Source organism: Pristiophorus japonicus, chromosome 2 (assembly GCF_044704955.1).
Source record: "Pristiophorus japonicus isolate sPriJap1 chromosome 2, sPriJap1.hap1, whole genome shotgun sequence".
Classification (NCBI taxonomy): Eukaryota; Metazoa; Chordata; class Chondrichthyes; family Pristiophoridae; genus Pristiophorus; species Pristiophorus japonicus.
Genome location: NC_091978.1, coordinates 9,758,223 through 9,774,153, shown reverse-complemented (window position 1 = coordinate 9,774,153; position 15,931 = coordinate 9,758,223). Strand labels below are relative to the sequence as shown.

Here is a 15,931-nt window from a genome sequence, read left to right as displayed (position 1 = left end):
CTTTCAAAAGGAAATTGGATAAGCACTTGAAGGGGGGAAACAAATTGCCAGGCTGGGGGGAAAAGACAGGGGGAATGGAACTAATTGGATTGCTTTTTCAAAGAGCTGGCACAGGCACAATGGGCCGAATGGCCTCCTGTACTGTAAGCTTGTATGATTCTACTCTCTCCTAATCTGGCTCGCCTGTCGATTGTATGGTGGCCAGACACCGGCTGGAGATTTAAGCAAGCTAGCTATTACTCCTGAGACTTCTCCCCTTGGCTGGAAAAGTCTTGTTTGCTTTTTATTTCACTTGATATTTATAAAGCAATTTCCTTGCTCTATTCTAGTATTAAAAAAAGATATATATATTATGACAATCTTTTCAGATAGACGTTAAAATCCTTTTATCAAAGTCGTGTTTGTGTGGTGCTTTTATTGACACAGAGGTGTCCTATTTAGTTCACAGCGGCATTACCTCTACCCCAGTTCATGCACTTCTGACCGTGGTTCTGGAGTCAGAGAAAGGCCAAGTCAATCTGTCACGTTCCTGTCCATTTACAGGGAGTTTTGTTGTTAGATCTGATCTGTGGGGAAATGGGCTGGTAGATAACAGTAGCAGGGACAGACAAATCATACAAGCTCTTATCATTCTTGTGGGTTTGCATTTCAGTTCAGGAGAAAGGGAAAAACAATGTTAACATGTTGACTTTGCACTTCTGAAAAATAATTCTGCACTTGTCTGATTGAGGGACAAGAGGTCATTGTCATTTCTAGAAGGTTTGCCTGGCTCCCTGCCATTGTTTCTGTGGAAGTGTTGTGTGGAGTACTGTTATGAACTCCCTTTCACAACTGTTTTGGGTACTTTAAAGTCTTTTATTTCAAAATCTGAATTCCTGCACCCTGGCACAGACTCTTGTTCGCTCAGAACGATGTGTCCGTCCCATATTTTTGTTTCTCAGATTAGCACTTGTGGAGCATTCCTCCACACGTGAGAACTCGACGTGTTTTTTTTCCAAACATTTCTGTGCCGGGGTGGGGGTGGGGAGGGGTGTGCGGGGTGTCCGTGCTGGGTAGGAAGGGCCCTGCAAATATTTATATAGAACATAAGAAATAGGAGCAGGAGTGGGCCATTTGGTTGCTCGAGCCTGTTCCCGAGGAGCCCCCAGCAAACATAGACTCACTCCAGGGAACCCACTGAAAGCATTGGCATTGCTTCCAGGGTCTGCCCCCGCCCCCCGCAAATATGGAAATACCCCTGACCATTCCTGCAAATATTGGCAGAATACTGAGGACAAACCCCCTCCCCCCCCCCCACCTCCCCGTAATGGGTTCTTTGCTTAAGAATTCAAAGCAACACATTGCTATTAAGAACTAGTTGGTTTATTAGCAAAAGGGTTAACAATCACACTACACATTACCAGTTCATCCACCAGGCTCACGACCACCTGCCTCATCGTGGATCCCCCGAACCCAACTGGCCGGGGTTTTATTGAGTCTTGTGAACATCACGTGACTGGCTAAGCCACTCACAACTCAACAGCTCTACAACTATTTTGAAAAGTAACTTTAAATCAAGCACCCCTTTTTTTTTGAGGGCACCAAAAACCACAATTTAACAATTGGAAATTAAAGGGAACCTTTATTAAATCAAATTAAATTGAAATTCTGTTCCTGGTTGAAATGATGCCCTCCAGTTCCTCCGGCGCCCACCTTCATGGAAGGCCATGGGCGTACTGGTGGACAACTACTCTACAACTATTTTGTTGATCTGTAAATCATGTGCCTCCAATTAAAGGGTGGCAGTAAAACCGACACATTAAACAAATTAAACTTTGGACAATAATCTTAAATCAAATTAAAATTTGGTTGCCGGGTGTGATGATGCACTCCAGTCCCTCCGGCGCCCACCTCTCGCGGAAGGCCACGCGCGTACCGGTGGACACCGCGTGCTCCATCTTCAACAGCTCTACAAAGCTGTGACCATACTCGCAGGTACATATATTACACCCCCAACAGCACTTGATGCTAGGCCAATTGTTAATTTTAAATCTGAGTTTGATAGATTTTTGTTAAACCAGAGGTATTAAGATGATATGGGGCAAAGGGATATTGGAGTTCGGTCACAGATCAGCCATAATCTCATTGAATGGAGGAACAGACTCGAGAGGCTAACTGGCCTCCTCCTGCTCCTCTGTTCCCTGCATATCAAGCTGTTGGAGACTCATGGGAAAAATGAACATACTCCCAAATACCCACCTCCCCCATCAAATTTCGACACGCTCCTGGTCGCCCCTCTAAATACTGATAACCGCCTACGGATATGAGCATATTCCTGATGACTCCTTGCAAATATGGATACACTTTTGGTGATCTCTGTCCAAACTTCTAAGAAATAGTGTCATCCACCCCACACGCCCCCACCCCCCTCCCCGCCCCGCAACAGGGAAACATGACAGTAAATGTTTTTTTTCAATCGCCTATGCATGGCAACAGAAAGTGGAATGAGCGAGTGAAGATGTAGTATTAATTATGATGACACGGAGCATGAAAACCACAGCCAGCTGTGGCTCAGTGGGTAGCACCCTCGCCTCAAAGTCAGAAGGTCATGGGGTCAAGTCCCACTCCAATGACCTGAGCACAAAATTCACTCAGACACACCCAGTGCAGTACTGAGGGAACCTGCTGTGCTCAAATTGGCTGCTGCATTTCTGACATTACAACAGTGATTGCACTTCAGTAATACTTCATTTATACTAAAGAGCTTGGGGACATGTGAAACATAAGAACATCAGGAGTAGGAGTAGGCCATTCGACCCCTCGAGCCTCCTCCGCCATTCACTGCGGCTAAAGGGATCAAGGGGTATGGAGAGAAAGCAGGAACTGGGTACTGAAGGAATGATCAGCCATGATCTTATTGAATGGTGGTGCAGGCTCGGATGGCCTGCTCCTGCACCTATTTTCTATGTTTCTATGAGATCATGGCTAATCTTCTACCTCAACTCCACTTTCCTACACTGTCCCCATATCCCTTGATTCCCTTAATATTCAAAAGTCTAGCGATGTCTGCCTTGAATATACTCATATACTTGAAAGGCGCTATGTAAATGCAAACTTTGCTTTTTCAACACCACAACTGAGTCAGATCCAAATGCACTTTCCAGCAGGATTCACCTGGATACTGATTACTGGCTGATTTTCTCCTCTGCACCTCCCCCAGCTCAAATTAGTGCCCACTGGCCCTGATCTCCTTATGTGGCTCGCATAATAATCTTGTGAAGCGCCTTGTGGCGTTTTACTACGTTAAAGGCAAGTTGTTGTTGCCTGCGAGACTGGCCTATGGACTGTAATAAATATATATGTATATGGGAAGTAGCCTGATAGCGTCCAGGTGCTTATAGTTTAGTACCACACCGGGTATTGCATAAACCCCATCAGGAGAGACGATTTTATGGTCTTATATTGGCTTTTTGCCTGAGCTGCAAGTTAGATACCTTCTTCCCAAGTTATTATTTAAACAGAGAAAAATTGCAAAGTGCCACAGTACAGCGGGACCTGGGGGTACTTGTGCATGAAACACAAAAGGATAGTATGCAGGTACAGCGAGTGATCAGGAAGGCCAATGGTATCTTGGCCTTTATTGCAAAGGGGATAGAGTATAAAAGCAGGGAAGTCTTGCTACAGCTATATAAGGTATTGGTGAGGCCACACCTGGAATACTGCGTGCAGTTTTGGTTTCCATATTTACGAAAGGATATACTTGCTTTGGAGGCAGTTCAGAGAAGGTTCACTAGGTTGATTCCGGAGATGAGGGGATTGACTTAGAGGAAAGGTTGAGTAGGTTGGGTCTCTACTTATTGGAATTCAGAAGAATGAGAGGTGATCTTATCGAAACGTATAAGATTATGGGGGGGCTTGACAAGGTGGATGCAGAGAGGATGTTTCCACTGATGAGGGAGACTAGAACTAGAGGGCATGATCTTAGAATAAGGGGCCGCCTATTTAGAACTGAGATGAGGAGAAATTTCTTCTCTCAGAGGGTTGTGAATCTGTGGAATTCACTGCCTCAGAGAGCTGTGGAAGCTGGGACATTAAATAAATTTAAGACCGAAATAGACAGTTTCTTGAGCGATGGGGGGATGAGGGGTTATGGGGAGTGGGCAGGGAAGTGGAGCTGACTCCATGATCAGATCAGCCATGATCTTATTGAATGGCGGAGCAGGCTCAAGGGGCCTTATGGCCTACTCCTGCTCCTAGTTCGTATGTTCTTATCATCTGGCCATTTATTTCCTCACTGTTTGTGGGAGCATCCTGCGCACAAATTGGCTGCCATGTTGTGACCTCAAATGTATTTCATTGGCTGTAAAGTGCTTGGAGACGTCCTGGGGCCGTGAAAGGCGCTATATAAATGCAAGTCTTACTTTAAGTATGTGTTCGTGCTGCTACCGTATGAAGTTTATGTTTGAGGGTGTGTGTGAGCTGTGCTCAGTGGTTGTGTTAACAGGTTTATGGTGCTTTTATTTTCACCCTGACCTGTGTTCCTTACTCAACCGACACGGCCAGAAACAGATGAACTGGTCACTCATCCCATTACTGTTTATGGGACATTGTTGGTGCAAATTGACTGCCATATTTGTCTAAATAACAAGAGTCACTTTGTAGAAATCATAGAATCTTTACTTCAAAGTAATTATCTGTGAAGCACTTTGAAATGTTTCTGAGAGGCTGCTACATAAAGACAAGGACCCATTGTACTAGTTTCAGAACAACTGTAGCCAAAGGAGGTAGGGATGTGAACAAGCCTATTTCCAGGTCCTACCAGTGCTATACGGAGCCAACCATTCAGAAATGCAGGAGCTCAGTGTCAGCTGAGGGTCAGTGGGTGGCACTCTCGCCCTGAGTCAGAAGGTTGTGGGTTCAAGTTCCACTCCAGAGACTTGAACACAACATTCTAGGCTGACACCCTAGTGCAGTATTGAGGGAGCGCTGCACTGTCAGAGGTGCCGTCTTTCGGTTGAGACGTTAAACTGCTCGCTCAGGTGGTCGTAAAAGATCTCGGGGCACTATTCGAAGAAGAGCTGATTATATAGCAAAATACAGATTTTCTGGTTGTTACCACATTGCTGTTTGTGGGAGTTTGCTTTGTGCAATCGTCCTACATTACATAGAAACATAGAAAATTCGGCCCTTCGAGCCTGCACCACCATTCAATAAGATCATGGCTGATCATTCAACTTCAGTACCCCATTCCTGCTTTCTCTCCATATCCCTTGATCCCTTTAGCCATAAGGGCCACATCTAACTCCCTTTTGAATATATCCAATGAATTGGCCTCAACAACTTTCTGTGGTAGAGAATTCCACAGGTTCACCACTCTCTGGGTGAAGAAGATTTTCCTCATCTCGGTCTTAAATGGCTTACCCCTTATCCTTAGTCCGTGACCCCTGGTTCTGGACTTCCCCAACATTGGGAACATTCTTCCTGCATCTAACCTGTCCAATCCTGTCAGAATTTTAAATGTTTCTATGAGATCCCCTCTCATTTTTCTAAACTCCAGTGAATACAGGCCCAGTCGATCCAGTCTCTCCTCATATGTCAGTCCTGCCATCACAACAGTGACTACACTTCAAAAGCACTTCTTCAGCTGTAAAGCGCTTTGGAACATCCTGAGGTCATGAGAGGCTATATAAATGCAAGTTTATTTATAATTGTTAGATTTATTACTCAGCTAACATCTCTGAAACAGATTATCTGCTCGTGTACCACTTTTTAAAAATTCATTCCTGGGATGTGGGCACAGCAAGGCCCTGGAAACAGAAATGTGATAATGACCATATTATCTGTTTTGTAGTGGTTTTGGTCGAGGGATAAATATTAGCCAGGAAACCGGGGAGAACTCCCCTGCAAATCTTCAAGATAGTGCCGCGGGATCTTTTACCTCCTCCTGAGGGGCAGATGGAGCCCGGGTTTTACATGTCTCAGTCAGTACTGCACTGGGAGCGTCGGCCTAGATTATGTGCCTGAGTCTCTGGAGCGGGACTTGAACCCACAATCTTCTGTCTCAGAGGCGGGAATCACAGCTGACACCTGTAGGAAAGGTTGTAGGAAAGAAGGTGTGCTAAACTAGAAGAAAAGATGAGCTTATGCCAACGGTGGTTTGAGCCAGGAGAATACGGTTAAGGGCGGGGGGGTGAGGAGGTCCAGTATTTTGAGATCCTGATACAGAATAAGTTAGAATTGATTCCAGCATAATAAGCATGACCCGTTGGAATGCTCAACTGGCCCTTCAATAGTTGAGTATTCAGATGGCGGACAGTTTGAGTTTCCAGTGTCATATTGCGATCACTTTTGCCCAGAGTCAGTAGGTCATGGGTTAGGCCTCCCTCCAGGAACATGTAACCTAGATTGACATTTCAGTACAGTACAGTACAGCACAGTAGTTTCACTGGCGAATTTGCCTTCATTTGGTTGGGAAGTTAAATAGAGGGCCTTTCTCCCCGCTAATCGCTGCTGAAGCCCTGATCCATGCCTTTGTTACCCAGTAGGCTTGACTGTTCCAGCGCACATCTGGCTGGTCACCCACATTCTACCCTACGTAAACTACAGGTGATTCAAAGCACTGCAGCCCGTGTCTTAACTCGCACCAAGTCCCGCTCACCCATCACCCCCTGTGCTCGCTGACCTACATTGGCTCCCAGTTAAGCAACACCTCGATTTCAAAATTCTCATCCTTGTTTTCTAATCCCTCCGTGGCCACGCCCCTCCCTATCTCTGTAATCTTGTCCAGCCCCACACCCCCCGAGATGTCTGCACTCGAATTCTGCCTTTTTGAGCATCCCTGATTATAATCGCTCAACCATTGGTGGCCGTGCCTTCTGTTGCCTGGGCCCCAAGCTCTGGAACTCCCTGCCTAAACCTCTCCGTCTCTCTCCTTCTCTTTCCTCCTTCAAGACGCTCCTTAAAACCTACCTCTTTGACCAAGCTTTTTGGTCACCTGCGCTAATTTCTACTTATGCGGCTCGGTGTCAAATTTTTAAAAATCTCGTAATTCTCCTGTGAAGCGCCGTGGGACGTTTCACTCCGTTAATTATCGTCAGTCCCTCGGAATCGAGGAAGACTTGCTTCCACTTTTAGAATGAGTCCTTAGGTGGCTGAACAGTCCAATACGAGAGCCACAGTCCCTGCCACAGCTGGGACAGACAGTCGTTGAGGGTAAGGGTGGGTGGGACTGGTTTGCTGCACGCTCCTTCCGCTGGCTGCGCTTGTTTTCTGCATGCTCTCGGCAACGAGACTCGAGGTGCTCAGCGCCCTCCCGGATGCTCTTCCTCCACTTAGGGCAGTCTTTGGCCAGGGACTCCCAGGTGCTGGTGGGGATGTTGCACTTTATCAGGGAGGCTTTTGAGGGTGTCCTTGTAATGTTTCCTCTGTCCACCTCGTTTGCCATGAAGCAGTTCCGAGTAGAGCGCTTGCTTTGGGAGTCTCGTGTCTGGCATGCGGACAATGTGGCCGGCCCAGCGGAGCTGATCAAGTGTGGTCAGTGCTTGATGCTGGCCTGGTCGAGGACACTAATATTGGTGCATCTGTCCTCCCAGGGGATTTGTAGGATCTTGCGGAGGCATCGTTGGTGGTATTTCTCCAGCGACTTGAGGTGTCTACTGTGCGTGGTCCATGTTTCTGAGCCATGCAGGACCATGTACAGTAGACACCTCTGGAGCAATACCACCAACTACGTTAAAGGCGCTATATAAATATATGTTGTTGTTGTAAGGGGGATGTAAAAGATTCCATGGTAATTTTTAGATAAGAGCACATTGTCCCATTGTCCTGACCAACATCAGTGCCTCAACAAACATCGACAAAACAGATTAGTTGGTCATTTTTTATGTGATATTTGTGGAAACTTGCTGTACACAAATTGGCTGCCGCCTTTGCCTAAATCACAGCAGTGACTACATTTCACAAAGTAGTTCATTGATTGTGAGGCATTTTGAAAGGTCCAGAACTCATGAAATGCACTTGCTCTTGATTTATTTTCTTTGCCGCATTCGGAGCTCGTCTACATTTGCTGGGCCCTGGATTTATGTCTCATGCACTCAGAAGTTGCCAGCAGAATCTGCAGTAAAACCTGTTCCTGAGACTGATTGTTGCTTTTTCTTCTAGGCCCATCATCAGAGGAACCTTGACAACATCGTCTCTCAGCAGCACAAGGTCGGAATTGGGAAGAAATTGAAGAAAGACGGCGGCATTGGGCTCGACGCAGACGTGGACAGCACCAGCCCGATGTCTGAGCAGGATTCGGGAATCTTGGACGTCGAAGATGAGGAGGATGAAGAGGAGGTAATTAATTATTCCTCGAGCTATTTTGAAGGCAGACAGTTTTGTGTCGACACCTTGGCTTTAGATGAAGAGGGCTGGGAGAGAAGGCTCATAAACAGCGGAATGGCCAAATTTGGCCGAATGGCCGCTTTCTGTGCTGTCCATTCAATGCGTCTCACCTTTGCCTCTGAGTCACTGCTATATGTTTTAGTCCTTGTTGATTCAATTAGGGGACCGGTCTAACTTTGCGACTGGTTTTACAAGTTAGAATGCGTGCACATTTATTTGTTCTTGGGTCGAAAGCAGCGTTAATTGACCATCCCTGGTTTCTCTAAGAAAGTGGTGGTGGACCTCCATGAATCACCACAAACCAACAATCTGCTTTAGATCAACAACACCAGAGATCAGAAGAGCTTAATTTGCCTGTGAGGTAGTTGACATCTGGAATTGGCTGTCGCACCTGAGCTGTGTTAAACTCCTTCAAGAAGAGAACCTGTTAAATATCTGGTTTCAGAATAAAATTGAAGATTATCGGGATCAGTGTAGATAGCAATACCCAAATATTTCATTGAGTACGTTGGCTCTTCAAATGCTGTGATCAAGGAACTGCCATCTGTGGAAGACCAGTTGTGGAGATGCTGGAATAATAAGGTATTTTTAAGCTTTGCTTGATTCGGAATGAATTCATTTGCATTTATCTCGTGCCTTAGGGCAGGTGTGGTCAGGGGTGTCAGCCGTGGCTCAGTGGGCAGCACTCTTGCCTGTGCATCAGGAGGTTGTGGGCTCAAGTCCCACTTCGGTGACTTGAGCCCATAAATCTCAGCTGACATTCTCAGACCGGAGGTGCCGTCTTTCGGATGAGACGTTAAACCAAGGCCCGGTCTGCGCTCTCAGGTGGACTCAAAAGATTCCACGGCACTATTTAGAAGAAGAGCAGAGGAGTTATCCCCAATGTCCTGGCCAATATTTATCCCTCAATCAACATCACTAAAACAGCTGATCTGGTCATTATCACATTGCTGTTTGTGGGAGCTTGCTGTGTGCAAATTGGCTGCTGCGTTTCATAGAAACTAGGTGCAGGAGCAGGCCATTCGGCCCTTTGAGCCTGCACCACCATTCAATATGATCATGGCTGATCATTCACCTCAGTACCCCATTCCTGCTTTTTCTCCATACCCCTTGATCCCTTTAGCCATAAGGGCTACATCTAACTCCCTTTTGAATATATCTAACAAACTGGCCTCAACAACTTTCTGTGGTAGAGAATTCCACAGGTTCACAATTCTTTGAGTGAAGAAGTTTCTCCTCATCTCGGTCCTAAATGGCTTACCCCTTATCCTTAGACCGTGACTCCTGGTTCTGGACTTCCCCAACATCGGGAACATTCTTCCTGCATCTAACCTGTCCAATCCCGTCAGAATTTTATATGTTTCTATAAGATCCCCTCTCATTCTTCTAAATTACAGTGAATATAAGTCGATCCAGTCTTTCTTCATATGTCAGTCCTGCCATCCCGGGAATCAGTCTGGTGATGGCACTCCCTCAATAGCAAGAATGTCCTTCCTCAGATTATGAGATCAAAACTACACAATATTCAAGTTGTGGCCTTCCTACATTATAACAGTGACTACATTTCAAAAAGTATCTCATTGGCTGTAAAGCGCTTTGGGATGTCTGGTGGTCGTGAAAGGCGCTATATAAATGCCAAGTCTTATTTATCGCATGCTCAGGACATCCCAAAGTTTCTCGCAGCCAAAGAGTTACTATCTAATGTATAATAACTTGTTACATAGACAGACACAGCAGCAAGATTGTGTATAGCAAGATCCCAAAACAGCAATGAGAGAAATGCCCATCTTTTCGTGGTGTTGGCTGAGTCGGAGAAATGCTGGCCAGGGCATCGGAAGCACTGGCTGCACTTGTTTGAATAGTACCATGGATGTTTAACATTCACCTGAGCAGGAAGATGAAGCCTCAGTTTAATCTTGCATCTGAAAGACACAACACTCCCTCAGTAATGAGCATCCGCCCGGAATTATGATCAGATCTTGAACTCCACAACCTTTTGCCAAGGCAAGTGAGAGCGCTACCGACAGAGGTGTGGATGTGGATCAGGGAGTAGTTTTGCAAAAGAGTAAATTAGTTGGGTTGAACCCATAATAGGCTCTGTGGGGCAATGGATTCCACGTCTGGAATGTTTTTTCCTTGTTCCATTCTTGTGTAACATTCAGAGAAGCTGTTACATAAGAACATAAGAAGTAGGAACAGGAGTAGGCCATTTAGCCCATCGAGCCTGCTCCGCTATTCAATAAGATCATGGCTGATCTGATAATGGACTCAGCTTTACTCCCTTATAGGGTTATGGGGAGCGGGCAGGGAAGTGGATCTGAGTCCATGATCAGATCAGCCATGATCTTATTGAATGGTGAAGCAGGCTCAAGGGGCCGTATGGCCTACTCCTGCTCCTAGTTCTTAAGAACATGTCTATCTCTGCCTTAAATATATTCAATGACCCAGCCTCTACAGCTCTCTGGGGCAGAGAATTCCATAGATTTACAACCCTCTGAGAGAAGAAATTCCTCCTCATCTCAGTTTGAAATGGGCGGCTCCTTATTCTGAGACTATGCCCCCTAGTTTTAGTTTCCCCTACGAGTGGAAATATCCTCTCTGCATCCACCTTGTTGAACCCCCTCATTATCTTACATGTTTTGATAAGATCACCTCTCATTCTTCTGAACTCCAATGAGTATAGGCCCAACCTACTCAACCTATCTTCATAAGTCAACCCCCTCATCTCCGGAATCAACCTAGTGAACCTTCTCTGAACAGCCTCCAATGCAAGTATATCCTTTCGTAAGTACGGAGACCAAAACTGTACACAGTTCTGTTGGATCAGAAGTAGGCTTCATGACTTAATATTTTTATAGGAGCCAGGAGTAGGCCATTCGGTCCCTTGAGCCTGCTCCGCCATTCAATAAGATCATGGTTGATCTTCGACCTCAACTCCACTTTCACGCCCAATCCCCATATCCCTTGATTCCCGTAGCATCCAAGAATCTAGCAATCTCAATCTTGAATATACTCATCGACTGAGCATCCTCTGGGGTAGAACATTGTAAAGACTTCCATGCTATTTTTACACTTCTCTACTTAGCACTAAATATCAGTGAATTTCTGTCTTCATGGCCAAGGGTGTCAGTACCCGTAAATAGTACAGATTTGAGATGGGTCAAGTGGAGCGAGTGTCAGTAGGTGAACAGTTAGGGAACAGTGATCATAGTATCATAAGGTTTAGATTAGCTATGGAAAAGGACAGGGAGCAATCTAGTGTAAAAATGTTTAACTGGGGGAAGGCCAATTTCAGTGGGATGAGAACAGGTCTGGCCCGGGTAAACTGGAATCAAAGATTGGCAGGCAAAACTGCAGTGGAACAATGGGCTGCCTTTAAAGAAGAAATAGTTCAGGTACAGTCAAGGTAAATTCCTACGAGGAGGAAAGGCAGGGCAACTAAAGACACAGCTCCCTGGATGACGAAACAGATAGAGAATGTGATGAAGCAGAAAAAGAGCGCGTATGACAGATGTCAGGTTGCAGATACATCTGAGAATTAGGCTATATATACAAAGGTCAGAGGAGAAGTTAAAAAGAAAACACGAGGGGCAAAGAGAGTGAGAATAGAGTGGCAGCCAAAAAGGTAAGCCAAAAGTCTTCTATAGGCATGTAAATAGTAAAAATTGATAAAGAAGAGGTATTCGAAAGGCTGGCTGTTTTAAAGCAGATAAATCACCAGGAGGGAGTGGGATACATATTTGGATGCTGAAGGAATTGAGAGTGGAAATCGCGGAGGTACTGGCCATAATATTCCAATCCTCCATCGATACGGGTGTGGTGCCAGAGGACTGGAGAATTGCAAATGTTACACCCTTGTTCAAAATAAGGTGTAACGATAAACCCAGTAATTACAGGCCGGTCAGTTTAACCTCGGTATTGGGGAAGTTTTTAGAAACAGTAATCAGGGACAAAATTAACAGTCACTTGCATAGGGGTGGACTAATTAAGGAAAGCCAGCAGGGATTTGTTTAACCAACTTGCTGGAGTTTTTTGATGCGGTATCAGAGAGCGTGATGAGGGCAATGCGGTTGATGTAGTGTACGTGGATTTCCAAAAGTCGTTCGACAAAGTGCCACGTAATAGGCTTGCCAGAAAAGTTGAAGCCCATGGAATGAAAGGGACAGTGGCAGCAGGGATACGGAATTAGCTCAGTGACAGGAAACAGAGAGTAGTGGTGAACGGTTATTCATCGGACTGGAGGGAGGTATACAGTGGAGTTCCCCAGGGGTCGGTACTGGGACCACTGCTTTTCTTGATATATATTAATGACTTGGATGTGGGTGTACAGGGCATAATTTCAAAATTTGCAGGTGAAACTAAACTTGTAAGTGTAGTGAACAGTGAGGGGAAGAGTGATAGACTTCGGGAAGACATAGACAGGCCGGTGGAATGGGCGGACATGTGACAGATGAAATTTAACACAGAAAAATGTGCAAAGTGATACATTTTGGTAGAAAGAATGAGGAGAGGGCATATTAACTAAATGTTGCAATCTTAAAGGGGGTGCAGATGTAGAGAGACCTGGGGGTATGTGTCCACAAATCGTTGAAGGTGGCACGGGCAGCTTGGGAAAGTAGTTAAAAAGGTTTACGGGATCCTGGGCTTCATAAATAGAGGCATAGATTACAAAAGTGTGGAAATTATGACGAACCTGTATAAAACACTAGTTCGGCCCCAGCAGGAGTACTGTGTCCCGTTCTGGGCATCGCACTTTCGGAAGGATGTGAAGGTCTTAGAGAAGGTGCAGAAAAGATTTACTAGAATCATAGAAATTTACAGCACGGAAGGAGGCCATTTCGGCCCATTGTGTTCATGCCGGCCAACAAGAAGTTATCTAGCCTAATCCCACTTTCCAGCTCTCGGTCCGTAGCCCTGTAGGTTACGGCACTTCAAGTGCACATCCAAGTACTTTTTAAATGTGGTGAGGGTTTCTGCCTCTACCACCCTTTCAGGCAGTGAGTTCCAGACCCCCACAACCCTCTGCATGAAGAGATTTCTCCTCAAATCCTCTATAAACCTTCTACCAATTACTTTAAATTTATGGCCCCTGGTTGTTGACCTCCCTGCTAAGGGAAATAGGCCCTTTCTATCCTCTATATCTAGGCCCCTCATGATTTTATACACCTCGATGAGGTCTACCCTCAGCCTCCTCTGTTCCAATGAAAACAAATCCAGCCGATCTAATCTGTCCTCGTAGCTTAGATTCTCCACTCCCGGCATCATCCTCGTAAGTCTCCTCTGTACCCTCTCCAGTGCAATCACATCTTTCCTGTAATGTGGTGACCAGAACTGCACGCAGTACTCTAGCTGTGGCCTAACCAGTGTTTTATACAGTTCAAACACAACCTCCCTGCTCTTGTATTCTACGCCTCGGCTAAAAAAGGCAAGCATTCCGTATGCCTTCTTAACCACCTTATCTACCTGGCCTGCTACTTTCAGGGATCTGTGGACATGAACTCCAAGGTCCCTTTGTTCCTCTACACTTCTCAGTGTCCTACCATTTAATGTGTATTCCATTTCCAGGAATGAGGGACTTCAGTTATGTTGATAGACTGGAGAAGCTGGGGTTGTTCTCCTTGGAGCAGAGAAGGTTGAGAGGGGATTTGATAGTGGTGATCAAAATCATGAGGGGTCTGGACAGAGTAGATCGAGAGAAACTGTTCCCATTGGGGGAAGGGTCGAGAACCAGAGGACACAGATTTAAGGTGATTGGTGGACGAACCAAAGGCAACGTAAGAAAAAACTTTTTTACCGTAGCGAATGGAATGCACGGCCTGAAAGGGTGGTAGAGGCAGACTCAATTTTATCTTTCAAAGGGGAGTTGGATAAGTATCTGAAGAAAAACAAATGTCAGGGCTACAGGGAAAGGGTGGGGGAGTGGGACTGGCTCAGAATCAGAATGGGCTCGACGGGCCGAATGGCCTTCTTCCATGTTGTAACCATTCTGTGATTCTGTGATTTCCATTTGGAGCACCAGTGTAAACACTGAGCACTCTTGGACCAGGTTTTGGCACAGCGAGATCCAGAGAAAAGCTCTATCCGGAACTTCAAAATCATTCTTCCCTTCTCAATTATCAATTCTCCATTTGCATTACACCACCCTGAGCTCAGCATTTGGCCGACACTCCCAGTGCAGTACTGAGGGAGAGCTGCACTGTTGGAGGTGCCGTCTTTCAGATGAGACGTTAAACCGAGGCCCAGCCTGCCTTTTCAGATAAGAGCATAAGAAATAGGAGCAGGAGTAGACGATTTGGACCCTCGAGCCTGCTCCGCCATTCAATAAGATCATGGCTGATCTGATCCTGGACTCAGCTCCACTTCCCTGCCCGCTCCCCATAACCCTTCACTCTCTTATCGCTCAAAAATCTTTCGATCTCCGTCTTAAATATACTCAATGACCCAGCCTCCACAGCTCTCTGGGGCAGAGAATTCCATAGATTTATAAACCTCTCAGTTTTAAATGGGCTGCCCCTTATTCTGAGACTATGTCTCCTAGTTTTAGTTTCCCCTATGAGTGGAAATATCCTCTCTGCATCCACTTTGTCGAGCCCCCTCATTATCTTATAAGTTTCAATAAGATCACCTTTCATTCTTCTGAACTTTTGAGATGAATGTAAAAGATCCCAAGGCACCATTTGAAGAAGAGCAGGAGATTCTCCGATTGTCCTGGACAAGATTTATCACTCAACCAACACTACCAAAACAAATCAACTGGTCAATCATCTCATTGCTGCCTATGGAAGCTTGCTGTGCGCAATTTGGCTGCCGAACTTGCTGACTTCAAAAGTGGTTGCTTTAGGATGTCCTGAGGACATGAATAACGCTACAGAAATGCAAGTTATTTCTTTGATATTGTGTACAGTTTTGGTCTCCTACTAGCGAGGGGATTTGAGTACAGGGGCAGGGAGGTGTTACTACAGTTGTACAGGACCTTGGTGAGGCCACACCTGGAGTATTGTTTACAGTCTTGGTCTCCTAACTTGAGGAAGGACATTCTTGCTATTGAGGGAGTGCAGCGAAGGTTCACCAGACTGATTCCCGGGATGGCGGGACTGACATATCAAGAAAGACTGGATCAACTGGGCTTGTATTCACTGGAGTTCAGAAGAATGAGAGGGGATCTCATAGAAACTTTTAAAATTCTGACAGGTTCAGACAGGTTAGATGCAGGAAGAATGTTCCCAATGTTGGAGAAGTCCAGAACCAGGAGTCACAGTCTAAGGATAAGGGGTAAGCCATTTAGGACCGAGATGAGGAGAAACTTCTTCACCCAGAGAGTGGTGAACCTGTGGAATTCTCTACCACAGAAAGTAGTTGAGGCCAATTCACTAAATATGTTCAAAAAGGAGTTAGGTGTAGTCCTTACTACTAGGGGGATCAAGGGGTATGGCGAGAAAGCAGGAATGGGGTACTGAAGTTGCAAGTTCAGCCATGAACACATTGAATGGCGGTGCAGGCTCGAAGGGCTGAACGGCCTGCTCCTGCACATATTTTCTATGTTTCTAATCTGAGGAAGGACATTCTT

At 45.7% G+C, this 15,931-nt stretch overlaps 1 protein-coding gene across 5 annotated transcripts in view; it reads left to right on the top strand.

Annotated features, from left to right (window-relative positions):
* LOC139235688 (exocyst complex component 6B-like) overlaps nt 1-15,931 on the top strand; it is a 780,151-nt gene that overhangs the window by 297,585 nt on the left and 466,635 nt on the right. For all 5 annotated transcript variants that reach the window (XM_070866730.1, XM_070866738.1, XM_070866752.1 and 2 more), the window contains exon 7: nt 8,140-8,316. In XM_070866730.1, coding sequence (XP_070722831.1) covers nt 8,140-8,316 — 177 coding nt within the window. The remainder of the gene's footprint in view (nt 1-8,139; nt 8,317-15,931) is intronic.